The 27,758-nt window shown below is 42.8% G+C and overlaps 2 protein-coding genes across 4 annotated transcripts in view; one reads left to right on the plus strand and one right to left on the minus strand.

Annotated features, from left to right (window-relative positions):
* The first annotated feature begins 209 nt into the window (after positions 1-209).
* On the plus strand, positions 210-23,009 carry esrp2 (epithelial splicing regulatory protein 2). 3 transcript variants are annotated; one of them, XM_041963754.1, is made up of 17 exons: positions 210-342; positions 516-668; positions 1,171-1,299; positions 8,069-8,182; positions 9,339-9,453; positions 9,720-9,815; positions 10,477-10,531; positions 11,034-11,144; positions 11,842-11,974; positions 12,136-12,178; positions 14,350-14,651; positions 15,380-15,613; positions 16,200-16,398; positions 17,739-17,943; positions 18,059-18,257; positions 19,559-19,659; positions 21,489-23,009. In XM_041963754.1, the coding sequence occupies exons 2-16, from the start codon at positions 537-539 to the stop codon at positions 19,643-19,645; spliced, it is 2,154 nt and encodes a 717-aa protein (XP_041819688.1). In that variant the 5' UTR covers positions 210-342; positions 516-536; the 3' UTR covers positions 19,646-19,659; positions 21,489-23,009. The 3 variants fall into 3 exon arrangements, with proteins under 3 accessions (XP_041819688.1, XP_041819768.1, XP_041819849.1); XM_041963834.1 differs by lacking the exon at positions 210-342 and having other exon boundaries at positions 349-668; positions 11,037-11,144; XM_041963915.1 differs by lacking the exons at positions 210-342; positions 19,559-19,659 and having other exon boundaries at positions 349-668.
* Positions 23,010-23,594: 585 nt separating this feature from the next.
* nfatc3a (nuclear factor of activated T cells 3a) overlaps positions 23,595-27,758 on the minus strand; it is a 67,096-nt gene continuing 62,932 nt past the window's right edge. Inside the window, exon 10 of the mRNA XM_041963636.1 lies at positions 23,595-26,846. Coding sequence (XP_041819570.1) covers positions 26,770-26,846 — 77 coding nt within the window. The 3' untranslated portion in view covers positions 23,595-26,769. The remainder of the gene's footprint in view (positions 26,847-27,758) is intronic.

Genomic DNA, 27,758 nt, shown 5'->3' on the forward strand with positions numbered 1-27,758 from the left:
AGTATGTGTGAAACAGCAGTGGACTTAAATGCCTCTTGGAGGTGTTACAGTCCAATTTTGTTCGACTACTTCCTGATTCTCCAAATCTGACCAATGACATTACAGCACTCAACCCAGCGACCCGCCCTCACCTTTCCAAACGAGCCAATAGGCGACGCCTCTGGGACTCTCCTCGCGCAGAGGGCGAGCCACACAGGTAACTCAGAAAAAATAGAAAGGAGAGAAGAAAAAAAACCCTCCAAGGCTTGTTATGGAGTTCGTGTGAAGGAAACACGGATTTCCAGCCTTCTTTACCAGTTAAACCAGTATCTCTGGATAGAGCACACTCAAGTACTTCAACAGGTAGAGTCTCTGACCGCAAACTCTTCCGTGGCTCCTCTGAAAATAATCTCCCCCCTTTTTTCTCTCTCCGTTTACCTCAATTCAGTTTCCAGTCCTTTTGTTCGCTCTCCTTATCACTTGGAAAAAGGTGAACCCTCGTGTTGTTTTTATTTTAATCTTTGCTTTAATTGTAGTTTTTACCCTTGTGGTCCCTGATGGCTTCGCACAGTGATACTCTGGTGGTGTTCTTTGGGGCAACAGCTGGTGCAAATGGGGGTAAACTGGGTTCGGATGAGAGGGAAATAATTCTCTTGGTGTGGCAAATTGTGGATCTACATGAGAAAAAGGTATGGACCTTTTTGACCCGTTCGTTCGTTGTACGGTTTCTTTTGTACCCAGAGTGTTTGTGTCTACCTGTAGTGGAGCAGTATGTCTGACATTCAGACCAACACGGTGTGCTCTCTGGAACCGTCCTGCTCCTCGCTCATGCTAGCTCGCGCTAACTCGCATTCAAACCGCTGTCTCGCTACAGCTCACCTTTATTTTTCACAGGTGTGCGACCGAAATTTAACAAGCAGGTGAGGAGAGTGTGATTAACTAATGGACGAAGCACACCTTTTTGGTTTGGCATGTCAGCTTCTCGATAAGAAACAGCGCTTTATTGACAATTAAGTGCTTTTCGCAACTACATTGTCAATTTGTGTGTTTGACCTTTTATTATTATTTTTTTTAATAAGAGTTCATTTCCTGAACGTGGGGGCTGTAGCCTGTAATTTGCCATCAATTAGCATGTTTGTTTGTTTTCTTCACGCTGTGCTCTGCGCCATGAAACGCTAAATCCCTTCTCAGGTGGGGAAGCTTCAGAGATGTCTTGTCAAGCCAGACACTTTGGAGCTGACAGACCAGTGCAAAGAGGAGACAGGACTGAGTCTGGACGACATCGTCAAGGCTGAGCCCCTGGATAAAGTCCTGCAACAGGTGAGTCCTGCCTTTCACTTGAAGGTGGGCCATATCCCGTCTGAAGTGGGCCCTAAAAGCCCTGATGCTGAGCTTCACACGAGCAGCAGCTCGTAAAACCTCTCTGCATCATGAGAAATCAATTAAACCAACTTTCCTCTCACAGTTTTTGCCCACAGCGAGATGAGACACGACAAGCCTGACGCAGTATTAAGCTGTTAAGTTAATGCCAGGAGTGTCAAATTTCCCTGATGACCTTTAAAAAAAAAAAGAAAAGGTCTTCCACCTGGATGAGATGTGTCATTGGTCTGGTCCTGACAGTTAAACCGTGCTGACAGTTTGTGAGAAGCTGTGGGGCGAGGACATGCAGAGCCCGAGGCATCCGGAGATAAGGAGGAGTCGCAGGTCTGGTCTTGTCTCGGCCTGATGTGAGCTGCAGACATCTGGAAGGCGGAATGTTTACCTGGGACCGCACCTCTGTTTTAGGCTGCAGGACAGAAGGAGGGGAGGCTTTCAGATCCTCACCAGTTTGTTCTAGCACTTCTTTACAGCCTAGGTTTGCTCTCTTGTTCCCCCCTGCTCTCAGGAGGCGCGTTTTGAACTGAAGTGCTTATGTTGCCAAACATGCTCTTCAGCCACCCCCTGTCAAGAGTGTTTGTTTGTGCTGTTTCAGTTCGTCGTGTGTTTGGGTTGATATTAATGCTGCTGTGGCGTGAACGCTGTGCATGCACAAGCAGGCTGGTTTGGGCAATCAATTAAAAAAGGAGCTGATTTCTTCTTTCTGGGGCTTTATAGCAGTGATGCTGCTAAGGTCATGACACTCGGTGCGTAGCCTAAGCCAGTTAAAATTTCATGGGAGTTTGTTCTACATGCTGAAGTCATTTGCACCTCATTCAGACCTGGTAAGACTTCAGCTCCACTGTTGGTTAATTTGTGTGCTGAACCTTCAAATATTAACTCAAGTAATCAGTTCGTTCTTTTCATACCATTATCTCGCCGGTTACTTTCCCTCGCTATTGGTCAATCTGAGATTAGTTTTATCCTTGTTCATGCAGGGAAGAAAAAGACACAGGCATGTTTCCAGATAGTTTAAACTGTTGTGTAGAACTGCAGTTTAGAAACATGTAGCCCATTCCAACTTATAGAGGGAGAGAGGGAAGCAAGCAGCTGCCTCTTATTGGTGGGCATGTCGTATTGATCTGTGTGGTCACGGCCCCCAAGGACGTCTGTGGGTTTTCTTTGGTGAAAGATTGATAAAGGTAGAGACTGGAGAGGTTAGCAGGGCCGTGTAACAGTTGGCTGTCATACAGTTTGCCAGCAAAACTCCAAAACACTGTAACTGTGAATATCTCATTTCATGCACCAACTGATCCACAGTAGAAATTAACAAGACTGTGGACTCTATATATGTATAAAACGCTGTAAAGCCAGTTTGTGGTACAGAGATGAGCACCGTGACTGAGCCTTTCGAGGCTCCTTTCATACCCAATCATGATACATCACCTGTTACCAATCAACCTGTTATAATACATAAAAAAGTGTGAATGCTGGCTAGCATGTATCAGGGCTCTGTCAGAATAGAATGATGTGTACAATGATGACTGGTTTATGACTGTAGCCGTGACCCACATGTCACATCATTGTGTGTGTGTGTGTGTGTGTGTGACAGATGGTTAGCTGTAGTCAGCCTGTTGCTGACTGTACAGGCTTGGCTTTAGTCTGGGACACTGACAGCATGTCACAGCCTGTAGGTTATGATGCGAGACCTCACACACCTTGTTGGTGGTGTTGTTGTTGTGAAACGGAAACATTGCATCCTCTTACTATGTAATTGTTTTTCAACCATTTTAGACCACAGCCTGAAATGCTGACTCCTGGCCTCAGCACTGAGTTAATTCACTTATATTTGGTGCTTGCTTGCAATGGCAGCCATATTGTAACATGGTTAACATAATGAATCACATCTTAAGAGTGATTCACACAAACTTGATTTTAACGCACCAGCCAAAGGCTGTATAAAGATGACGCATAAAGTCTAATTGGTGTGAACCCGAACCTCATCTCAACTCTGTTGGATGTGTCTACAGGTTCATGTCATGTTAATGCCTCTATAAGAAAGACATTAAAAGAATTTTGATGTTGACTTTTGTGTCTGTTGTTACAATGGCTATGTTTACATTCACACAAGAAAGCAAGTTAGTGGGAGCAATCAGACTAGGACAGGAGACTGGAGGATGCATTGCGCTGCAGTCATATGACTGCTTTAGAATAACATTTGCACTCACATCTAACTTATGTGTATGTTTGAGATTTAGGCGCTTTAAACAGTTACCTCAGGCTCTGCCCTGACACTCCCTGCTGCTCTTATCGGAGTTTGTTTCAGCTGCCACCACCCCACCTCACCTCTGCATACAAACGCTGATAGGACCATGTTCAAAGGCCACTTCCTCCCCCTCATCTGTGGAAATGCCTTTCAGAGGGTAGAGTGAGACGGAAAGTTGGTTGAAGAGATATTTGTGTCCATAGCATTTGTTAGTCTTGAAATAATTCTTGAGAAACAGATGTTGATTTGCAAGTCCTTTTCAAATGTATTTTCTGTACAATATTAGGACAATATATTTAATAATCAGTCTGATAAACTTCATTGATTTTTGTAAATATCTGCTTATTCTGAATTTGATGCAACAACATGTTTCAAACAAGTTGGGACAGGAGCAACTAAAGACTGGGAAAGTTGTGAAAGACTCCAAAAACACCTGTTTGGATCATTCCACAGGTAAACAGGTTGATTGGTAGCAGGTGATGGTATCATGATTGGGCATGAAAGGAGCATCCTGGAAAGGCTCAGTTGTTCACAAGCGAGGATGGAGGGAGGTTCACCAGTTTGTGAAACTGCCAAAAACACTTCAGGAATGTTTCTCAATGCAAATTGTAAGAAATTCAATTATTATACCAATAATATTGAAAGATTCAGAGAATCCAGAGAAATCTCTGCACATAAGGGACAAGGCCAAAATCCAGCACGGAATAGGCTAGACTTTCAAACCCCAAAGCAACAATGCATTCAAAACCCACATGATTGTAAAAGGACATTACTACATGGGCTCAGGAACACTTCAGAAAACCATTGTCGGTCCATCACTGCGTCTACACAGACTCTACTGTGCAAAGCAAAAGCCATTTATCAATATATAGAAACACTGCCGATTTCTCCGGGCCTGAGATCTTCTTCATGTGAGATGACTCAAGTCCACATTTCAGATTGTTTTTGGAAATCATGGATGTCATGTCCTGCCGGCTAAAGAGGAAAAGGCCTGTACAGATTGTCAACAGCAGAAAGTTCAAAGCCCACATCTGTGATGGCATGGGGGTGTGATAGTGCAGGGTAACTTGCGCAACTTGCAGTGCAGACCTGTCTCCCGTTGAAAATGTGTGGCACAATATGAAGCACGAAGCAAGAAATCATCTCCTCAGTTCCCAAACACTGAGTGTCCTTAAAAGAAAAGGTGATGTAACATACTGGTAAACATGCCACTGTCCCAACTTGTTTGGATCATGTTGCAGGTATACAATTTAAAATGAGTGTATATTTAAAAAATACTGATCGAACAATGTCATATATTGAATATCTTGTCCTTGTACTGTTTTCGGTTGAATGTAGGTCAAGAATGATCTTTTCCTGATTGCATTCTGTTTTTTATTTGTTTTACACGGGGTGGAGTTGGGGGGTGGGTGATAATGATGATTGTATCAATGGAATGAAAACAATACCTGCCGATCTATTTTTTGTTAGAGTAGTACTGCTGGCTGCATGTTTTTTTTCAGCAAGTTGCAAAAATTACAGAAAAAACTTAATAAAAAAGAATGTATTTCACACGTTGCACATTAACAGTCCTCTCATGTGTAGGATTATACTACTACATAGATCATGGTCATTGAAAATGAAATGTTGCTAATTAAAGGTGGATGCAGGCTGGCCTTTTTGTCGTCCGTCCGTGGTTTAGCTCAGTGGTCTGTTGTCTCTGCCTGTCTGTTGTTAGTGTGAGATTTGTCATCTGTTCAGCTTGTTTCTAACACAGAGGAGGTAGAGAGACGCTGCGCTGCCACGTCTTCTGAAACATTTACTTTTCTCTCATTAATCCAGCTTTAGTAAGTGGCCAAGATACACAACTATGAGCAAGCACTTGGCATTATCACTGTAAACATGACATTGTGCAGTATGGCTGTGTTTTAAGATGTGCCCTAAATTAATCAGCAGACAGTATTGTAGTTTTGGATTTGCGTGTTTACTGTTAAAACAATGTACGCTAGAAGTTGGTGACTGATTATTAAAAAAAAAAAATAAATGGGTGTTGTTAGCTTTTAGACACATGCAACTCCATGAGGAAAAATACAACCGCATGGACTGTGCCGGTGACTTCGCGCATTGAAAGAGGAAGTTAAAATTCAGGGACTTTAAATTCTAGTTGTGTCTTTTTTTTTTTTTTTTTTTTTTTTTGTTCTTTGCTACCTACTTGGGTAGTACAGCTCCATCCACCTACTGTTCTTGCCTACAGTTTATCTATGGCTACCCTGTCAATTAGTAACCCCCTGTATCAGGTCCCGGTCACCACGCAAACATTGCTATTTACTTATTCAACAACTCTTAGAGAATGCGAAATGCATCCATACCGTCTTGATTTGTATTACTGTGAGGGTGATTCCTGCTGCAAAGTTTTAAGTTTAGTTTTCAGACAACCTCCATGCAATGCTGTCTCACGTGTTAGAGCAGGGTCTTCCTGAGCTTGCAAACTGCTGGAGTCTATTTCAGATTTGAAGGGTAGCAGATGACATTGACCAGGTAAATGGCAGAGACATTTCCAGGGGAAAGTGAAAGGCTGAAGGGGCTTAGTCAAAAGAATGCTAATGACTGTCTTTTTAATTGTTTTTTAACTCAAAGCTCAGTAATCAGATCTTTTATAGGTCAGCTGGTGTTCATGGACCAACTGAAAACACCGAAGCTGTTTTTCTCAACTCAGTGATTCTTTTCCGCCACCCTAAATCCCTTAATTTAACCCCAAAGCATTGTTCCCTTGTCGGCAGCTGGTTGTCGTTGCTTAAATAGCCCTGAATTTCTCTCTGACTGTTAAGGAGCATGCCTCAACACGCACCTCTAATACTCTCTCACTGCCTGAAGATCTGTCATATATCGCCAGTGGCCATGTGAAACTAGTCAGCGCTGGGTTTTAGGTGGTCTCACTCCCAGACAGCCTAATTGTGCGCTTAGGGAGTTGACTTTGAGGATTCAGGGAAGAGGAAGGGAAAAGCTAACATAACGTTATGAAGCAGCCAGTGACGCGAGCAGGAAAGTAGCCTCATCTTGCATGGGAGCAATGAGCAGCAAGCTGTATTCAAGGCAATATTATGCAAAGAATCAGTGTGTGACCCATGTATGAGGTACCACATCCCTCCTGTATGGTCCCCACGTGCTCTCCAAATACCTTTTATGAGAACACCTGTGGTCTAAATGGATTAATCTGATGTTGAGTTAAGAATCATTTCTGAATATCAGTAATGTATTGACTAACTCCCAGTGGTATGTGAAAGTGGGTCTAGTACTGATACTGATACTGACAAGTGAGAGCTGATCAACAGCTCTCACTTGTTTGGCTCTGCCTGTCTGTATGGCTGACTCCCAGTGGCTCTCAGCTAAACCCCCCTGCACTGCCCCGTGTAAAACTGTAAGCAGCCGCTCTCAGCGTGTAAGCTCCCATAATTGTTATTAATGGTATGGCATGGAGCCAATGCAAATGAGTTACTGGTGAAACATTGAGCAACCTAACAGCCTCAGATATTTTTCTCACGATTTGATGGACCAAACCAAGAGGTCCAAAAAGGTGGCCGAATATTAGACCACCAGAGGACTTCAGTGGGGTACCCATGCTGCTCTGAGTCTGCTGGATGTTAAAGTTGGCAGTTTTGTGCTAACACTTCACTTTATAAAAGTTTTTGAAGCTTTGCTGCTATCAGTTTGTTTGGGAGTCTTTGACCAGGTTGCTCTTTCACCATTCTTTCATCTTCTTTCAGAAGAGAATATCTAACACATTCTCAGAAGTGCAGTCATGTGACCTCAGGTGTCATTTGCCTCACTGTATGTTGATATTAAAGTGGTGGCCTCTGTTGACAGTGAAGTGCTGCCAACAACAGGTTGACACAACACAAGAAATGGGGGCACACTGGATGTGGTGGTTCTAAATAAACCTACATGGGAGTTGCTGGTATTTAGGACTGGGTGTTCTAACCACTTTATGTACTAGTTTACATGAAGTGGAGGCAGACAGGTTGGACTGGTATGGGTTGTTTTTCCTCTTGTCTGGCCGCGCTAAGACAAAACTATGATCCCGGTGGTTAGCGGCGTGATCATTCCTCTCCTTTGTCTGCTCTCTCCCTCTCTAGGCAAACACTGAAACCTGTTAGACCAGCCCCATTCCTAATGAGAAACAAACACACAGTCACATGTCAAACACAACACCACCTTCACTTGTCTGCCTTTCCACTTGAGTTCACTGTGTGATTCTCAGTGTTTGCGCGACAGATACTTGAACCATATTTATCTTTTTTTATTACTAAGCCAAAATATTTGTAGATTAATGGGATGTGAGTTAATCCAAAATAAATGTCCTCTTTTTCTCTAAATATACACATCTTGGGTATGTTCAGCTTTGATATAGAGGGTCCTACTTTCCTGTGATAGGTACAACTTTTGAAATGTGTGTTTCATTTTCCTTTCTCCTTCTGTCTCATTATGCAGTTCCAGCAGTCAGTGTCATCAGAACTGAAATGCCTCGGCAGAAGCTCTTACACACTTTGTGTCAACGATGCCCTCATCATCCGACAGGCCCTCCACCCCGAAGCTTCCAAAAAGGTAATAGTTCCCACTGTTATTTGTCAAACCAGCACGCACGTTGTGCCAATAATGTTAAATATTAGCATTTGAAATCAAAAATGGAAAATATGTTTCCAGTAGCATTTCTTTCTTTTGTAAAACATGTTATTTGGCATTTTGCAGAGTCTTGTAAAATATTTCTAATGGGAGAAAATGTCAAAATGAAAATGCTTTAAAGGTGCATGTTTCTGCTAATTGCTGAGCAGTAGCATGCTGTGCTCTGCCTTCGATCATACCAATAATCCACTAAACAAACAAGTAATGTTTTTCTTCGCTTATGGCTCCATAATTTATATGGGAACCTCAACCATGTAGAACCAACTTTTCTTTGTTCCTCTATGGGTTGAGAAAATTCTTCCACTTCTTGAACTTTAGGGTTTAAAAACCTTCTTGGAGTTGTTGCATTGTCACATTTAATGGAGGAACTTTGCAGTCTTTAGCTCGCGGTCTTAACCCTTTTTTCTTAATTGATTTCTTGCGATCATCATTCACTCGCAGGTATTTCCTGCGAGGCAGACTGGTCGGATGCTTCATCTCGATGTGCCGTTTCAAATTCTTAGCCGATGTCGCTGACGTTCGGACTTGTTTTTTTTTTTTTTTTCAGACCCGTTGGGCACAATTTGCACAAAAATGTGAGATGTTTTCATATGGAAACCGTACTGATATGTTCATAAATCTCCTTCAGATATTCACAGCTGCTCCTGGATCACCAGTTGCATGAGCCATGCCGGGCGCAGTAAAACACGGTGCTGCAGGAGTTAACGCTCACACTCATTAGTTGAAAACTGATGCGTTTAATTCTCCGTTCACCAAAAACATGAGCATGTTTAATGAACTCGCTCTTTTAAATCGTTCATGCACAACACAGTCTGGAATTAAATCCTGTTACCTTTGAGAGTAAGATTTCTTTCCCTCATGAATGTGGCAATTGAGCCGTATTAAGAAGTAATGAATTTCTTTTGAATTATGTTCCCCTCCTCCTTGTGTTTCTGGTTATAACGTTGACTCAAGATGATGTCAGCATTTATAAACTAGTTTTTGTTCTCATATTGTGTGTTAGCTTCCTAGTGCGTCCGATGTCCATATGAGATCGTCATACTGAATCCTTGAGGTTTTTTATCTTATATTCTTTCAGAATCTTGTGCTTCCTGAATGTTTCTCTTCATTTGTGGACGTGAGGAAGGAGTTTCACAAATGCTGCCCAAACGCCGGCCCGGCAAGAAAGCTCGAACTTGCCTCCATGTTGGAATGTATCCTTTACTAGCCTGTGCACTAAAAATGTAGCCACATCTTATTGATACCCTGTTATAAATATAAATTTTAATGGTTTATTTCGGGTAAGATGCAGGGAAAAATGTTAATGCACATTGAAAAGCAGAAAGGTTCAGTTTAGGGTTATTGATGTTAAAGAAATTAGGCACAGAATCCTAGCAGCATGACGCAACAAAAGGTCGTACAAAGTCAAAATAACAGGCAGCTTAAACTGGTCAGCGTCCTTAACTGTGTGTGTGTGCAGATGTCGGTCTTCCTGCTGTGTCAGAGCAGTTGATGGGGGTGAGGGAGGTGAGGAGCATGGTGCAGTTGACGCTCCGCATCCTGGCCGAGCCTTACAGTAAGTGACATTGTTCCCAAAATGACCTGACACTGAACTAGACGCTGAACACTCACCAACCTGTGGCAGTGTTAGTAGGTGACTAAACTGCCAGGTCCCTGTGAAGACCAGTGAAGTGGCAAGCACTGCTCGCAAGCACTTATTAGTGTGTGTAAACCTGCTTTGGCTACCTGATGGTTTGGGTTTATATAATCAGCGCTGTGACTGCAAAACTGAAGCCCAAATGTTTACAGAAAGAACACTTCACTTGGACATGTGGTTGTTTGTTGATAATTGAACAGTGTCTCAGTGATATTACTTCTAGTTCATGAGCTAGAAATACTTGGTGTTTTTCATTGAAACCAGATCTGGAAAAGCAACAAACCCTCTTATGTGCCACCAGATGATTTACTGCGCTGTGGGTGGCTGTAAGTTGACTCCAGATATGTTGCAGTGCAAGTAAATCAAACTTAGATCTGATATGTTATTTTGACTGTGACAGTCGCCTCTGGCATTACCCCCTTAATAACAGCGCAGTATGTCTTTGGGTGTGATCGGTAACAGGAATGCAGAGTGCCTAAAACACACTGCTTGGCAGTGTGACCCTGGTCACTGTAGAAAAGATAAGCACTGTTTTGGACCTGCAGGACAACACATTCATTCATATCACTTTCTTTTTTAGATCACAAGTTCTCCTGTGTCGAAACCGTGAACTACAAGTTTGATTCCGGCACGTGGTATGTATGAACTTTTCAACACGTTTGTTTTTACCTCACTCGTCTTTGTGTGTGTTCTTCCTCGCCTGTTGTTTGCACACTGACAACCCCCCTCCAGACATATTCAGACCTCAGCCTTTGGGGCCCTTTGCATTGATTACAGCAACAAGGGAACCGCAAGCGTGTTATTAAAGCTGTCCAACTTTACCATCAAGTGCTTACCTGGCTATCTAGTAGCAGAACACAAAATCCCGCTGCTGTCAGACAGTCAAAAGCCTATCACCTTGACAACCCCCTGACATTTAATCATGGGAGTGCGTTACTGTGTTAAGCAGTTACCGTGAGTGGCCCCTGTGTCTGCAGCCTGTGGACCGTTTGCTCGAATTTTCCAAGAGCGCTTGCGTTGATGTTTTTGCTCACAGCTGTAGTCATCTGCAGGGAAGCCTTTCAGTAATCTCTTGTAATTATTCTTCCTTTCTGAATAAGATCAGAATGTCATTAATTCTTTTCCCTCACTCTTCAGCAGTAAGACGGAGCCAGTTGACAGTGAGACTGTGATCAGAGCGCGGGGGCTTCCATGGCAGTCCTCAGACCAGGACATTGCTCGCTTCTTTAAAGGCCTCAGTATTGCAAAGTATGTTGGACGTGGTGGGCATCTTCCAACAGCCCCATTACTCTGAAGATCATTATTATCTTTACAATGTTATTTATTATCTTTTTTGAAACTTCTGCTAAAAGTGATTTTTGTTTTTTAGCTCTCAGCACGTTTGTCAGCGTGCACATTTGTGGATTTTTTTTATTTTCATTTTATTTTTTTAGATTTGTGTCAGATAAAAATATGACTCATAAAAGCTTATATTACTTGTATTACTGTTTTCAAGCATGTAATCTTGTTAATATGTCTAATAATTTAAAATAAAATTTGCTGTCTTGCCAAGAATCAAATGAGAGGATTTATACCACTCCAATGTCTATGTAGCGGAGCTATCAGTCTGTTATCTTAGCTTAGCATAAAGGCAGTAAAACAGGGGGAAACAGCTAACCTGGCTAAAGATGTCAAAATGTGCTTACCAACAGTGCAGCTACATGTTTATCATACAGCTGTGAGAGTGGTATCAATCCTGTCAACTCTTGGCAAGGAAATGAATTTGAACATATGAACGTATTTCCCAAAATGTCAAACTGTTCTTTGACTGCATTGACAAGAACCTCTGTGTCGCTGTTGAACCCACCTGTCCCCGTCAGGTCCCTGTCACTGAGGTTTTAATCCTGACCCTGGATCCATTAACTGTGTTCATACTCATGCACGTGTCTGTGCACCTGTGTTTCAGGGGTGGCGTGGCCCTGTGTCTTAACGCTCAGGGCAGGAGGAACGGCGAGGCTTTAGTTCGTTTCATCAACTCCGAACACCGGGATCTGGCCCTGGAGCGCCACAAGCACCACATGGGCAGCCGCTACATCGAGGTGAGAGTCAGCATTTACGTCCTGTTCAGTCATACTGTAATTTTGTTCCGTGTGTTTTTAAAAATCTGAGTGAAGATCTATGATTTTGTTTGAGTTCGTTAGATTTGTATGAGTTACGTTGTTCTTTATGACTAAATCCAGCTTTTCTCTTGTCTTCTCAGGTCTACAAGGCCACAGGAGAGGAATTCCTGAAGATCGCTGGAGGTCAGATTTCATTTTTTTTTTTGCTTCCTTGTCTCTTCTCTCTCCATGTTAGTATGGAGACTTATGGTAAAAGACTTGTGTTAGCGAGAGGTAGTCTTCTATTTCATGGCTTCCCCACATCTTTGAGGAAAAACAAAACCCCTCCACATCTGTAAAAGAGCAGAGGTTTACTGACCGTAAAAGAAGCGATCTCATTTGCGCTCTGGCTCACTCTTCCATTAGCTATGTCTTTGCCTCATCCCAGCGACTCTCCAGCAGCTTATCATGGACTAATGAAAGGTGCTTTGTGAAGAGCTTCCCCCACCGCCCCCCCTCATCCCTTCCTCACCTCACCCCCAGCCCAACCCTTCAGAGGCCAGTTGGAGAGAAATTTCACTCTTGGCTAACAGCGGCTCACCTGTTGAGTTCAGCCTCGAGCTGCACTCCCCTGGGGGAGAGAGGGCAGCCGGCCGGTGAAAGGACCGGCTCAGCGCTGGTACAAAGGGGGTGTGAAGAGACAAAGGCAGGGCCCGGGGCCTCTGGACCATAGAGCAGCATCCAGCAGTAGCTCAGGACAGAGATAGCAGACAAAGAAAGACAGTCACTCAGAGCAGATAACTCCCAGCGGCTGCCAGTCTGACTCTGGACATTACTCAGAGGAGTTACGACCAGCACAGTTTGACAGCACCTTGGACTTTAAGCAAATAACTCAAGCAGATGACACACAGCTGCGTTGGAAATGGAAGTGGATCACTGTAAACCTGCTAATTACTGTATAATCCAAAACATTTAGTTTACCAAGCAACATTACTGCTGTGTTAAAAAATGAAATTTGATATTGCAGCTTTTTTTAATTTGAGGATTTGTTTTTTAATCATACAGTGTGTATATATAATACAAATAGGAACAATAAAACCAAATTTTCTTAAAAGATATATATTTTTATAATGCAACAGTTTTTACCTGAGCACTAATATACAAACTACGAGTCACTGAACTTTATATCTGCAGTGTTTATTACCTCGGTTACTGGATAACAGTCATATCAGAGGTCACCCGTTTTCCATATCTGTCCGGACATGTGGCTTCATTTCTTGTAATCAAAGAATGCCGCATTTTTTACACAAAACTTAACTGAACATGGATCTGTTAGCAATGTACAGTATATATTCATTTCTGTGATCTGAGGTCAGTTGGTCTAACGCTATTACACCAGATGGATTTACGAGATAAGACGAGACAGCTTGTTCTTAGAGCCGCTGTTTGTGTGGTTGTTTGAGCTGACGTGCGGTCTTAGCTTTCACAAGTCCCAGTCACAAACCCTGAACTGTAGCAGAGTAAAGAGGAACATGATATAAACGAAGGAAATAAAACGGAAACCAAATGCAGGTGATTGTGTAATGGTGGTCAGTGAAAAAAGCTGGATGAAAAACCTGCCATGGTCCAGCTGGCTGTGCCTGTGCACACGCCAGCCAGTTTTTCACGACAAACACCCCACTCAAGTGTGGTTCACTACATGATTCATTACAGTTTTAATAAGATGTCAAATATTGCATTGTGCAAAAGTTAATAATATTAAAGTGCTTATATATTTTTTCTACATATTTTTTCTTTTATATAGTCAATTTTCATTTTGCTTGTATTATATATATATATATATATATATATATATATATATATATATATATATATATATATATTTAAATGTTCTCTGTCTCTGCTGCTATTTTTCTTCCCACTGCTATTACATGGTGCTGTAATGCCCAAATTTCCCCAGCTGGGGATAGATAAAGTTTTATCTTAGCTTATTAAGTTTTTATCTTAAAAATGTGATGCAGAATCCTTCATTGAAAGTAGTTCTGGTCCATACTGAGAGTTCATAGCTCAGACTGTCCTAGAGCGGATCCTGGTGGAGCGGTCTGAAGGACTGGACCTGAACCTGCCACAGGTTTCTGTGTAGTTAGAGATGTTGAAGGGTTAGGAGATTATGATGATTATGTATTTAGCATGGGATGATTAAAAATGTGTCTGAAATTCTTGTATACTTTTTATACCTTAGTGTCTCTCTGGAACTGACTTAAAACAAGTTAGCCAACAACTACATGAACATGTGAACCTTGCTTGAGAACAATGAGTCACTGGGATGGTCGTGTGACGTCAGGTGTTTAATTATTGCTGTCCTTTGACACCAGGCACGTCTAACGAGGTGGCCCAGTTCCTGTCCAAAGAGAACCAGGTGATTATCCGTATGCGGGGGTTGCCGTTCACCGCCACACCCCAGGAGGTGCTGTCCTTCCTTGGTCCCGAGAGCCCGGTCACAGATGGTGGCGAAGGTCTGCTCTTTGTCAAGTACCCTGACGGACGGCCCACCGGCGATGCCTTTGTGCTCTTCTCCTGTGAAGAATACGCCCAGAATGCCCTGAAGAAGCACAAACAGATCCTGGGGAAGCGGTACATCGAGCTGTTCCGGAGCACTGCGGCTGAGGTGCAACAGGTAAATTCTTGTCGCCGTACGCGCTGGAGAAATCTTTGAGCCGTAAAAACTCATCATGTCACAGTCTTTAGACCGCTGCTGGGGAAATGTGCTGTCAAACTGCATCAAAGGATTCAAAATGCAAGAATAAAAGAGGCCGTTAGGGTTGTCTGTGGTCCTTCTTAAATAAAAGAAGTGGTTTGAAGCTTCCCTGACAACATGCTTAGTATATATCTGCTTTGTGTAATTCCAGAAATGTCTGTTTCATAATAACATTAAGGCCGGTAATATCAAGAGGGGAACTTGTGGTTTTCTATTTTAGACACAAACATTCCCATGTTTTCCTTGGTAGTAATTGGACTGGTATCGAAGGAATGTGACAAAACAGTCAAAGACATCAAAAAAATCAGATGATTGTGGAGTTTGTACAACTGAAAATTACATTTTTTTTGGGACAATGTTTGTCTTTTTATTTTTTCACCCTGAGACACTGCTGTCAGCTTTTTGTCCTTTGCTTGACTGTGAATGTTAGTAACAAGTGGACCCGACTTGATTCAATCTTTTTCTGTATTAGATTTTGTGTCCATGTCTCAAGCCTCCCGTTGACACTGGGACACCGTTGTGAAACTAACTTTGTGGTCCTCATCTCATGAGACATTTAACCGAAGGGGATTTCAGGCATTTGCAGGAAAATGGCAGTAATATCTTTTTGATTTTTCACCATCCTTCTCGTTTGTCGTGTTTGCCAGGTCCTGAACCGCTATATGTCAACACCTCTGATCTCCACACTGCCCCCTTCACCCATCGTGCCCGTCCCGGTCCTCGCCACGCCTCCCTTCCTTCCAGCAACCAGCAACACTCGCGACTGTGTCCGCCTCCGTGGCCTGCCCTACACCGCCAGCATCGAAGATATCCTGGAGTTCATGGGAGAGCACACCGTTGACATCAAACCCCACGGAGTCCACATGGTCCTCAACCAACAGGTCAGACTGGAGACTGGTGGGCTGAGGCACACGTAGACCTGTAAAGCTCTGTGTCTGTTAAATGTCATCCCTGTTCTCCCTCTGTCAGATGTCAAAAATCAAGTCTGAACAAGTTTAAATACGGAGAGTATCTGAAGTAAATCTACATTATATTATCCAAGTAAAGCAAAATAAACTTTGAATGTTTGTTTGTCAGTGCAGGACAGCCTACTTTACTGTAGGTAAAGTATTATTTGCTGTACAGATTTGGTTATTCTTTTTTTTTCTCCATGCAATATAACACATAAATGTGGTGTCACCTGAATCCACATGAATATAATAATATAAATTAAGTGGTGAAAAAGTTATTTGTTGTTATTAGAACAACAGCCTATGTTTTGTTTTATTCTATGCATCCTAACAAGCATTTAAGAGCTGTGACATCAAGTTTAACTTGACCACCCAGTCCTATCCTTCACCAAATTTTAGCCCAATCCATCGTGTAACTTTTGCAGTAGAAACACCACCTCCTTTGAATTTTGCCGGTAGATGTTGTGCTGCATTCTGGTGGTCACCGCCTTTTATCTCCTCTGTGTCCCCTCTGCAGGGCCGGCCCTCTGGTGATGCTTTCATCCAAATGAAATCATCTGACAGGGCGTTTATGGTGGCCCAGAAGTGCCATAAAAAGACCATGAAGGACCGTTATGTGGAAGTGTTCCAGTGCTCCACGGAGGAGATGAGCATCGTGCTGATGGGGGGAACGCTGAACCGCAGCGGCCTCTCGCCTCCACCCTGCAAGCTTCCCTGTAAGTCAGCCCACCCAGTTAAGACTGTTTGCCCAAAAAAGTGGTATGTTTGGGACACTGATCAATACAGAACATCAATGTTGCCTGAACAAGCAGGCAGCCATATTTGATGCATGCATTGAGCCACATATGTGAATATCTCAGTGCGCCACTGTCTGCTGCTCTGTCTTTAGCAACATAGATATTACTCAGCTATGGCTCTGCCTTCCTCTGACACAGTGATGCCAGTTTCGACCGGACTGTGTCCAATTCTGTGTGTGTACTTTGCTCTGTTATGGCTCATATCAGTGTCTTTGCTGCTGGAGATTAGATTGGGATTGGCAGCCCATGGAGAGGACCTTCTGTGTTTGTCTCTTTTTAAGGATCATTGATTAACGAGTCGTAACAAAGTTTTCACCCGGAATCCTTTACAACAATTAGAGTTTGTTGTGCACATAGTTCCTGCCTGACTAACCTGGAAACACTTCGGCCGCCACAAGGTCGGCAGTGTTGTGTCACGGTGTTGGCACTGACGGAGGCCACAGCCGCCCATAACTTCGCACAGATAGTGGCTGTTTGTGTGTAAATACAACCATACCATCATTTGTGTGTTTACATTGCAAGTATGACAGCCTGAAGGACACAGGAAGCTTTGTAAATAAAAATACCTGGCAGACAGAGGGAGTTTTTTGGGGGCCTTTCCGGTCTGATGTGATGTTCAGGGAAAAAAAAACAGTTTTTGTTTTTGGGTCTTATTTTTATAGGCCTGGCCGTCATTCTGGTCTCAATCTGTGACACATGCCGAGACTCTGCCGGACCAGCTTGGCCAGTTTAGCCATTTCATCCGAACCGCTTATTTGAAAGTAAAATTGAGGTGAATGTTAATACCTGGACTGACAGCGATACATGTCTAACTGTCCGTCAGATCTTGCAGAGCTTCTTTAACAGGATATAAACTGCAATAGATGATTATACCTTCTAATGAAGTGGGTTGGGTTACCTTTAAAGCTCTGATTGTCTGGCTGCTGGTGTTGCTTGCTCTTTTACAGCTGGGGCAGTCAATGTCACTGTGTCCCCAAATCTTGAGAAGACACAGGCTGTGTTCTGAAAACTGAAAAATAATGCAAGGGCTTCAACTTAAACACAGTTATAACTTTTTAAACTGACCTAATAACACGTCTCCAGGACTCATAGTAACTCATGGTGCCGTTAAAGATGGGAGTATTTTGTAACACGTTGAATCCCCATGTCGCCTGTTGCAACTCTTCGTATATGTCTCCATACTACACTTTACTGCTGACAGGACTGTGCATGCACTGAACGCAACATGTAAATGAGCGGCTCTGTGTCTCTTTCTGTAGGTCTGTCTCCACCCACAGCCTACGCTGCCTTCCCCACCCCGCCGGCCATCCTCTCCGAGGCTGCTCTCTACCAGCCCCCCCTGCTGGCTGCTCCCAGACCTCCTCAGTCCACCGCACACAGCCCTGCTCACACTCTGGCCTACTACCCCCCTCACCCACAGCTCTACATGAATATGAACATGAACTACACAGCTTACTATCCCAGGTTAGTGCATCATCAGCTACAGCTAGGCACAAAGTCAGTAAAAAGGTATCACATCTAAAAAGGTATCACATCTCTAAACTTTTCTTCTCCTTCACCCGACATACCCTCTCTCCAGCCCCCCAGTTTCTCCTTCCACAGTTAGCTACTTTGCAGCTCCACCGGGAGCTATGGCGGCAGCAGTCGCAGCCCAGCCCCACCCCGCTGCAGCCGCCGCCTCTCCTGTGCTGCCTCAGCCTGGCGCCCTGGTCAGGATGCAGGGCCTGCCCTACAACACTGGAGTGAAGGACATTCTCAGCTTCTTCCAGGGATACCAGGTCAGTACATGTAGCGCTGAGCTAAAGGCACACATATAAAAGTGCATTGGTGTTTGCAGGGATGTAAGGGACTCCCAAAGATGCCTTGTGTGTACATTTGTAGCCACATACTGTAGAAGCGTTCCAGGAATTAATACATTGTGGTGTTTTTTGGTGTAACTCCATGCAGGTTGTTTTGCATGTTAAACGTTTGGACTTTTCTGTTCTGACTGAGTGAATTTAGCTGTATTTGTAAAAATGTTTACACACTTGCATTTAGGTTGCAGCTTCTTTCCAGAAGGCCCAGTGCAGTTTTTCAGTTAGTTGTTCCTACCATCCACAGCAGGCACTTGACAATGATGATAAATTCAATGCTGACCAGGATAACAAAACAGGCAACGTGTCCACGGCTTTATTTTTTTGCTTGTTGAACTCTTCCCACAGCCGGCATCCCCACATGATAACGCCGAGCTCTCAGCTCTGCAGCTCAGAAGATCTACCATTGCTGCTTCTTATTGTAAAATCACACCACAGTATTTCACTAAGGGACATGTATGCACTTGTGCTCTTCTCCCCCTTCCCTGTGCGTCCCATGTTTTTTGCTGCCAGTCCAAATTAGGTGGAGTCCTTTCATGCAGGTTTGAACCCTGACAGGTGTGGCCCAGACATTTTCTCAAGTCAGGGGAGGAAAGGGGTGGGGTTTGAGGAGGTGGAGGGAGTTGGACTGTTGTTGTGTTGGTTGGTTTGGTCTTTATGGCTTATGCCATTTAGTGCTGGTGCAACCCCTACACTTAAGTCTGTGTGTGCATTTGTGTGTGTGTGCGAGGGGTTCACCAGCATCAGATTAATCAAAAAATAATAATTTTTGAGTTGTACCCTGGAGAACTTTACATGCTGAAGGATAATTGCAGGTCTGGGAGGGGGGGGGGGGGTTAAGCTGACTCCAGGCCTGACTGTTGGCTGAACCACTGTAATTGTACCCTAAATGGAGTGAGTTTGTTTTCCTGGCTGCACTAGCGTCTCTCACACTTGCTCTGTGTGAGAAAACAGTTCTCAAACCGACACTGGTGTCCTGTACCACGCAATCTCGTGCTTAATCACACTGTGGTTCAAATGAAGCCTGCTCAGCCAGTACATTGAGTGTGTGTGTTTGTGTGTGTGTGTGTGTGTGTGTGTGTGTATACACACACGTCTTCCTCGGGTATCGTTGAGAGTATATACCTCTGCATCTTGTGTGTATCTTAAAACTGTGTACTGTCATGTATGAACCAACGTGGAGGCCTCCCACCCTGACTGTGCGTTCATTATTATGCTGTCTGTAGTACGCCCCTGACGAGTACAGCGGCATGGTTCAGATGAGCGAACAGGCCAGGAGTCTGATTCAGCCCAAAGAATGGCTCTGTCTGTAGGGACTCACCCCAAGGTAAGAAGAGCCTCCGGACCAGAGAACCAGAGTGGACAGAGAGGGCATTTCCTAGATTAAATAACATCTGCATGCAGAAATGGACTAGCATCAAACTGCCCTCTAAGCACTGAGTTGGTGATTTGCTGGTCAAGACATCGAGGTTAAAGTTGGGATGAGTTTCGCTGAAAATTAACTTTTTTTTAAAGTTTCACTCTGTAGGCTGCATAAAACATTATATTCCAACATGTAACAGGTGCCTACTTCATACTGTAATATAATAGTTCAACAACTTGCGAATCACCAAACCAGAGCTTATTGTAAAGTTTGACCACAGTTCCCAGAGGTCGGACCTTGCTTAAGAAACCTTCTTTATGTGTTTATTAGGTTGCACTCTGCACATGCAGAAACATTGTAGCTTCCTGAATATGGCTTGCAAGGCATGTCACATATTATTGTGCTCACTATGGACAATTTGTGGGACATGAAATCCCAGAACAAATGATTGTCGCTGCAGTAGAGAAATGTCACTCTTACCATGAGAACAAATCATTACTTTTTCATTTTTCTTTCTTTTCAACCGTCATACACAAATCAGCAAAATAATGATTGGACTGATCTAAATGCCCAGTCTAGCCATCAAGGTTCTGAGCTCATGACCCGGCATGTCAGCCTGCTGCTTCCCAAACAAATCTGCCTCATAGCTCAGGGCTCTCCTGTAGGCCTGTTCAGAGTGCTGAGTCCTGACAGACACTTAGTGAATATGAAAGGCATGTCACAAAGAATATATGCAAATTTAGGTGGTTAAAGGTGGGGTTTGTAAAGGTAAATATGGCATGCTAACACGCAGTCACATTGTGAAGGAGGAGAGGCGGCAATTTTAACAATCCGTCTCCAGAATGACTCACCCCACCTTTGATTCTTCTGATGAAGTGACTCCAGGCCAAAGCTGTTGTCCCACAGCCATAAATATCACCATTAAGATTAATAACTAGTTGTGGCTCATTCTGTGCCTGACTTGTGCCTTCCATTTAATCATAAATGTGGATTATGGGTTCAGTTTTAAGACCTGGACCTGTGGCAGCACTCCCTCCTGCAGATAGTTTGCAGAAGATGACACCTCCTCTACGCAGGAAGCTTGGTATGGAAAACACAACAGTTTTGTTGTTAGTCTAAGTAGTAATTAAATAGATTAAACAAGTGATTATTGACTCAGGAAAAGAGAATACTTTTCCATTTCCTCTGCTAACAGAAGTATTGATTCAGAATCACATACAGACTGCAGGATCAGTTAGTCTTGATTCAGCACTCCTTCACTAAACCACCAGAGTGTCTTTTTGAATCAGGGCCTGCCCCACTACCTCGACCATTTCCAGTGAACGCTGTCCTGAAATCCTTTATCCCACTAACAGCATTTCCCTCTCTCATCCTCTGACATGTAATTCTCGAACATGTAGACTTAATGGGTTTTACTGCTGTCATTGCCACTGTGATCAGTGGATTGTTTCCTACCTGCATGTCTTGAGGAATCTGATGTTTTTTTTTTTCTTTTTTTTGCATCATCTTGACTTTGATGCAAGACGCTGATGCATGCAAACTAACAGATGAATAATGTGTGTGTGGTTCAGGTCATTTGAGAACAGCATGTGCTCTGCTTTTGCTCTTTCAGCTCTGCCCATTAATCTCCCTCTCTGGCTTTTCCTACCTAACTTCACCGCTTTGATGAGACCATCTTTCCCAGGGCATTGTTCGTCCTCAGCTTTGTGGGCTCCCCCTGGTGTTTTCACAGTGTAGCTGCATCAAAATAATTGACATTTATTGTTTTTATTGTTTTTGTTTTTCTTCTGCAGCTCCAGCCAGATGCCGTTCTCATCTTGTACAACTTCAGTGGCCAATGCAGTGGCGAGGCCTTGATCACCTTCCCTAGTGAGGAGATCGCCAGACGGGCCGTAGCCGAGCGCTCCAACCACCCCTTCTACGGCCAGCAGGTCCACTTGGTCTTCTGTAACTGACTAGGCCTCTGTCTTCCTCAATTCACCCTCCCGCTGAAGAGCACCTGCCTCCGAAATACATATCTTCAGCAACATTTTCCCCAAAACAGTTCCAGTTGATCCCAGTGCCCCTTAAAACAGCTGCTGAAGCTCTCCCTCGTCTGTGATCTGCCATTTATTGATACACAACTGCCACTGCTGGCCCTGACACTCCTGAAGCCACTGCTGGAGTCTGGACATCCACTGGTGAAGCAGCTGAAGTCGTTAAAGCTTCATGTGGAGCTAACGACTTTGTGGACGTCACACACAGCTTTTCTGTGTATTTGCACCTACTGTAATAGCTGGTTGTGGAGATGAGATGGTGTGGAGCCTGGACACACCCATATTAGTGTCTTGGCAAAGCCAAATATGCATGTATATTTAAATGCTCTATATAACACTGTACAGATGTTCATCCTGAAATGCTTGAGGCTGTACAAACCACTTCTGCTCACAATCTTTTCTGTGTATTTCTATTTTTTTTTTTTTACTCTTAACCACTACAAGATTTAGACTTTTCAGAGTTTGTGATCTTTTGGGTTCTGCAGCTCTGTGCAAACTCAGATGTGGGAGTGTGCATCCACGTTGTTTGATATGATGGCCTCCAGCAGTGTAGTGGTGTCATCAAAAAGAGAAAAAAAAGCCATAGAGACTAACTTAGACCACTGAAACAACAGACAGAATATCAAACTGTACTTGACTTAAATGCCATGAATTAATTTGAGCTAATATTGAGCAGCAGACAAATCTACAGCAACACCACAGAGTTGGCATTGTACCTTCTGCTGTGTAGCTTCCTTTTTTCTGTAAAAAGCATTTACGTGACATACAGTGTGTCATCCATTTAGACCTGTCCCAAGCACTACAGATTTATTTGCTCCAAAGAGTTAAGTGACAGAGCATCTTCTAGCGCAATAGAATGATGAATTGATTCTATTTTTATTAGTCCCATTTTCTTACGAAAGTGGATATTTTGTTATTAAATGTATAAGGGAAGAGGCGAATCCTGAAGCCTTTAATAATAATCGACCTCAGCTACTAGACCTCTTCTGTTTCGGTTTCCAGACTATTTATAACGATCAGTTTGTAGCATGCTTTAATGACCGGAGTACTGTGTGAAAGCTGCATGAGTTTTTCCTGTGACAGGCCTGCTGACAGCTATCTTAGTTTTTTCCTCTTTAGTGTGCCTACATTACCCAGAGTGCAATACTGGCCCAAACAAGGTGAGGTCAGCCTCTGGTGGCAGAGAACATGTTTGTTTCTTTTGTTGCAAGTTTGAGACTTGTATGAATTTAGATCTGTGTATAAGACTGTAAACAATAATAAAAAAAATGTTGACAATGAATCATTTCATTTGGTTTCTATGATGATTTCATAATGCACCAATAAAACCAATAAATGTTGCCCTAATATAAATCTATATATTTTCATTTCATAAATGGAGTAAATACACTTTAAAACGTGATGCTGACAGTCTTCTGCCCTACATACAGTTTTAAAGTAAATGGTCGCAGACGCTGTATGATTTGAGCAAGTGACTCCCAGAATTTAGAAGAAAAAAAGATGAGCTTTTCCCACCACGGCACTAGAGGGCGCCAAGTAAGACTTCAATTTCTATACACAACAGCACTGCAGTTATAGCCATTATATAACTTTGCCTTTCATTGACACAAAATGGCACCAAACAAGTTCCCTCTACACACAGGCATATAAGACTTTGTGAAACACTGTAAGCAGCTGTGTTTGCACTATATTGTCTTTGTGTTTGTCCAGTATAACCTTTGAGTAAATACCTGTAGTGTGCTGAGTTGTGAACAGGTGTTGGCGTGATGGTTTTGGAAGAATGGATGAGCGGGACCACAGAGTTGGGAAAGAAAAGGCCTTTGAAAAAAGGCACAAAGCGGCACAAAGCTGAGTTTTCTGTTTTATTGATATACACTACTTTAGAGCCTACAGTATGATGCAAGGTATTCCCTTTGAATAATTTCAAAAAGCACTGCAGTCTTGAAAATTACAAAAAAATTTTAACATACAAAATATACAAGAAATGACAATACAAGGCTCGGTAAACATCAGCATCAGCTAAACCTGTATTTCCCTTTTATTATTTTACAAAACATCTCATATATATATATATATATATATATATATATATATATATATATATATATATATATATATATATATATTCAACACTCATACATGTCCCCAACCTTTTAGGAATGACATCCATTTCAAAGTATCAAAAATAGAGTTGTACAGTCTCTGTTGCTTAACCAAAATGTAAAATGGGAACATATTGTTCGGTCTTTGGTTGTGACAGAAGAGGACGGCAGCCAGAGATTACTGTCAATGCTGGTTTTGTTTCGTTTTCTGTTGAGTCTTTCAAGCTGCAGAACCAGCTTCATATGCAAAAAAGCCATCTACCTTCTCCCACCTAACCCCTCTATGTCCACCCTGTGCCCCCCAAATACAAACAAATAATAATAATAATAATAGTTACTGACTTATGTCTTAGTCATGACAAAAAAAAAAAAATCAACCCAGAACAGCATACACACACACTGACAAACTGGTTTTCAAACAAGAGTTAAGGCATCCTAATAGTTTACATAGTGACATGATACTCTCACTACCTGAATGTTTTTTTTTCTTTCCGCTCTGTGAAGTTCATAAGCAACATTAATACAAATAGTTTATAATCTCATTTTTCATATTTAATGTCATATCTCACATTTGCTGCTGTTATAGTTTGCATAGCCTAAATATGTGTGTGCTTCTGTTGTTGAAAATAGGACTCTAAAAATTCCTGTCTTCTGTACAACGTATTTGGTACAAACACCAACCATCCACAACCACACACACTCACACTCACTCACACACACCTGAACCTATTAAGATGCTTGCACTGCGTCCTTGACAAGGCAGATTGGCTGACGGACAACTCCAGGATGCTAACAGAATCGATCAAGCATCTACAACAAGTCTACTCTCTACTTCTATAGGCATCAAGGTCTTTTTTGTCTTTTTTCCCCTCATTTTAAAGGCATTAGGCAGAATTTTAATGCATAGCAGAATCATTTTCACCAGGAAACTGACTTCAAACCGTCATAAGCAACACTCCTCGGCTCTCACATCACGGAGCATCATTGTCAAGCTTAAGGCAAAAAAGCCAAAGGGAATCTTCGCACCAGAATCTGTGTCTGTCTGTTCACATCCACATCTGTAACTGTAACTGACTAGAAACCTGCCTGAAGACATGCTTTCCTTCAGACTACGTGATTGCTGCCGTGCAGGAACTGTGCGTCCGTCAGCATAAGAAATATTAATGAATACATCATTGTGAACAGACACAATTCTGGAGACAAATAAGGATAAGTCTTTGATTGTGAACTTCAACATCAATTGTTGCAAACAGGGGATGTGGAAGACCCTGTTTGATCCAGATGTTGATCTGTTGTTGGGATTTGACCTTGTTCCTTAGAGAAGGGGGGACAATACATAAATGCAATATACAGACATCTTTCAGTATAAAATATTATTAAAACTTTTTGTTTTTCTGATTAAACTCGGCTAAGCTGTCACACCATCACAGGTACAGTGGCTGTTAGGAATTAGAAGGCACGCAGGGCCCCTGGGAGATCTGGGGAAGTATTGCATGAGAATAAATTTCAGAGACAGAGAGGTCTGCCTCTGTGGCTTCAGGAAAACACTTCTCTGTAACATGGAAATAACGGGCATCTTCAAATATCTTTGAATGAAAGTGATCAGGAGGGCTAACTGACGCCATCGCTTCATCAGGATTCATCAAGTCATATCCACGCGACCCAAGTCGCACATCTGTTTCCGGAAAAATATTCTAGTAAAACTCAAAGCCAGCTGTGCAAAACGACAAAAAAAAAAGCTTTCGCTACCATTCAAAGCTGCTAAGTGTTAATAAGGCATTTGTTCAACTTGAAGAAGACAAGGAAACACATGAGAGAGAGGACGTAACGATGAAACAGAGGAGAAAGAGGGGGATTCATGTACAGATATCTACACGGCTGCAAGGTTACTAAACGTTGTGGAATGTTGCAGGTTGCAGATCCCAGACCAGCGCCAGAGGAGCTCGTCCTCCCCGCCGGGCCCCTGCACTCCAGACCTGAATGGTTTTATCATTTAAAAGGGAGAAAAACAAGGAGCGCACAGTGTCGTCATCACTAAGCCACGAGCGGAAAACTGGGACCCGACTGGAAAGTTCAGCGTTACACAGAATTTTTCTGAAGGATTTTTACTGATTCATTCTGGTCGGTTTGATTTGAATTTGGAAATTCACGGCTAATAATTACAATAATCATTATAATAGCTAATAATTTTACAGCTAATGACTAATTTTTCTCCAACTTCCATGTGTGATTAGTTTTGCCACATCATGCTCACTCAGGCCAACCTAACATGTTTTGTAGCGTCCTGGGAGTCTTGGTATCCTGATGTCTATGAAAATGGTGCCTGAGAAACTCCGTTTTGAATCCCAGCTCTGGCTTCCTGTGAGAGCACCGTGCACTCCTGAGTCTCTCTTATTCTTTTGTGTCTCAAGGTGTCTTCATTCATGAAGGACAATGCTGGTGAGAAGGGGGGTGACAACACACGCCATTGTATTGTCTCCACTATATAAAGTTATTTGAAAAAGACAGTGCTCCAAACTCACAGAGAGCTGATTGGTCAGGAAGACAGCTGTGCTTTGAAAGGTCAGGCCTAATGAAGAGGGACGGCAATTTCTTAAATCCTCATTACTCTCCAACCATCTCAGCCGCATGTCTACATTCTCCTGCAGGTGTGAGTTCTGCATCCATGTCTCTAACTGAGAGAAATAGTACAGTTTCAAATGCAATGAGAGGAGACAGATGAGAGGGTCTTCCTGTCAGACTGGTGATCTGGCAGGTCCATGACGCTTTAACAGAATCTCCAACCGTAACTTGTCTTTGACCACAGTCACTCTTATTTCTTCCTGCCCTCTTGTCCCATCGCATGCAGGACCAGCAGCTGGACGAGGGTCCAGGGTCAGTGTTGGAGCTGTGGGGGTTGTAGGGTTCAGAGCTGGAGGGGATGAGCGTGGGCTGAGTTATGACTGGTTGTGTGCTGATGGAGGACCATGAGTGCTGGGGGACTGGGACATGTCTCTGCCGATGATTTCATTCACTGTGGAGGTAAAAACAAATAAAAAACAATTATTACTTATTCCCTTTATACTTTACTTAAATGTGCTGTGTGGCAGCACATCTCATATTATTTAGTCTGGAAACTTGTGCTGGGCATATGATGCCTAAGCGCCGAAGCTTGTCTCACTCATGTGAGTGATGACGTCCAAAACTTCAAATACCACTGATGCTTAAAAAAGAGCTTTGTTCAGTTTGACAGTTTTGACAGTGTTGCAGCTACACGACACATGCAAGTGATGCACGCGTTGGTGCCATAATAATAAAGGACAATAACTGAGAAAAATGCGATGTACACTAGAAAAATATAATCATGGGGACATTTCCACCAGATATTAAGTAAGTGAAGGTGATATTTTAATCAAAATGATTCTCTACTATTACTACATTGATGCACTACAAAACTGAAAATATGACATCTAGTGTTTACATTGTTTGGAAACCAACAGATGTCACGGTGCGTGCTGAGTTCAAGGCCTACAAGCTTCACATCTTTTATCAGAATAAACAGGAAAAAAAAGCCCCCAAGCCTCGTCAAGCAGTAGCCGTACAGGTCTGTGGCCAGCAGAGGGCAGCCTTGTTCCAAACTGACTTCCTCACAAGCCTGAACGCTGCAGAGAACCCGAAAGTGTGAAAAACTCAAACAAACTGGCTAACACAAAGTTCACAAAGTCATATGAGATGCAATTACTCCTGACATAACAAATAATAGAAACTATTCCATTCACTAAATGAGCCGTTTCTGACCTTTGCTTGGGTCCAACAACTGCTACCACAGCACACTGACTCCTAAACACCATCCTGTACGGCTGCCTGTTACTTCATTACAGCTTTAATGGTGGCTCGGTACATTTCCTCAGGCCTGTTCATGGGGTTTGCAAGGGCTGTGTAAAAC

Source organism: Chelmon rostratus, chromosome 1 (genome assembly GCF_017976325.1).
Source record: "Chelmon rostratus isolate fCheRos1 chromosome 1, fCheRos1.pri, whole genome shotgun sequence".
NCBI classification, from domain to species: Eukaryota; Metazoa; Chordata; class Actinopteri; order Chaetodontiformes; family Chaetodontidae; genus Chelmon; species Chelmon rostratus.

Bases quoted from the DNA above. Each gene is read 5' to 3' on its own strand.
- esrp2 (XM_041963915.1), top strand. From the start codon at position 537: ATGGCTTCGCACAGTGATACTCTGGTGGTGTTCTTTGGGGCAACAGCT. The intron at 9,454-9,719 runs GTATCCTTTACT...GTGTGTGTGCAG, and splicing joins ACTTGCCTCCATGTTGGAAT to ATGTCGGTCTTCCTGCTGTG. The intron at 12,179-14,349 runs GTCAGATTTCAT...CTTTGACACCAG, and splicing joins ATTCCTGAAGATCGCTGGAG to GCACGTCTAACGAGGTGGCC.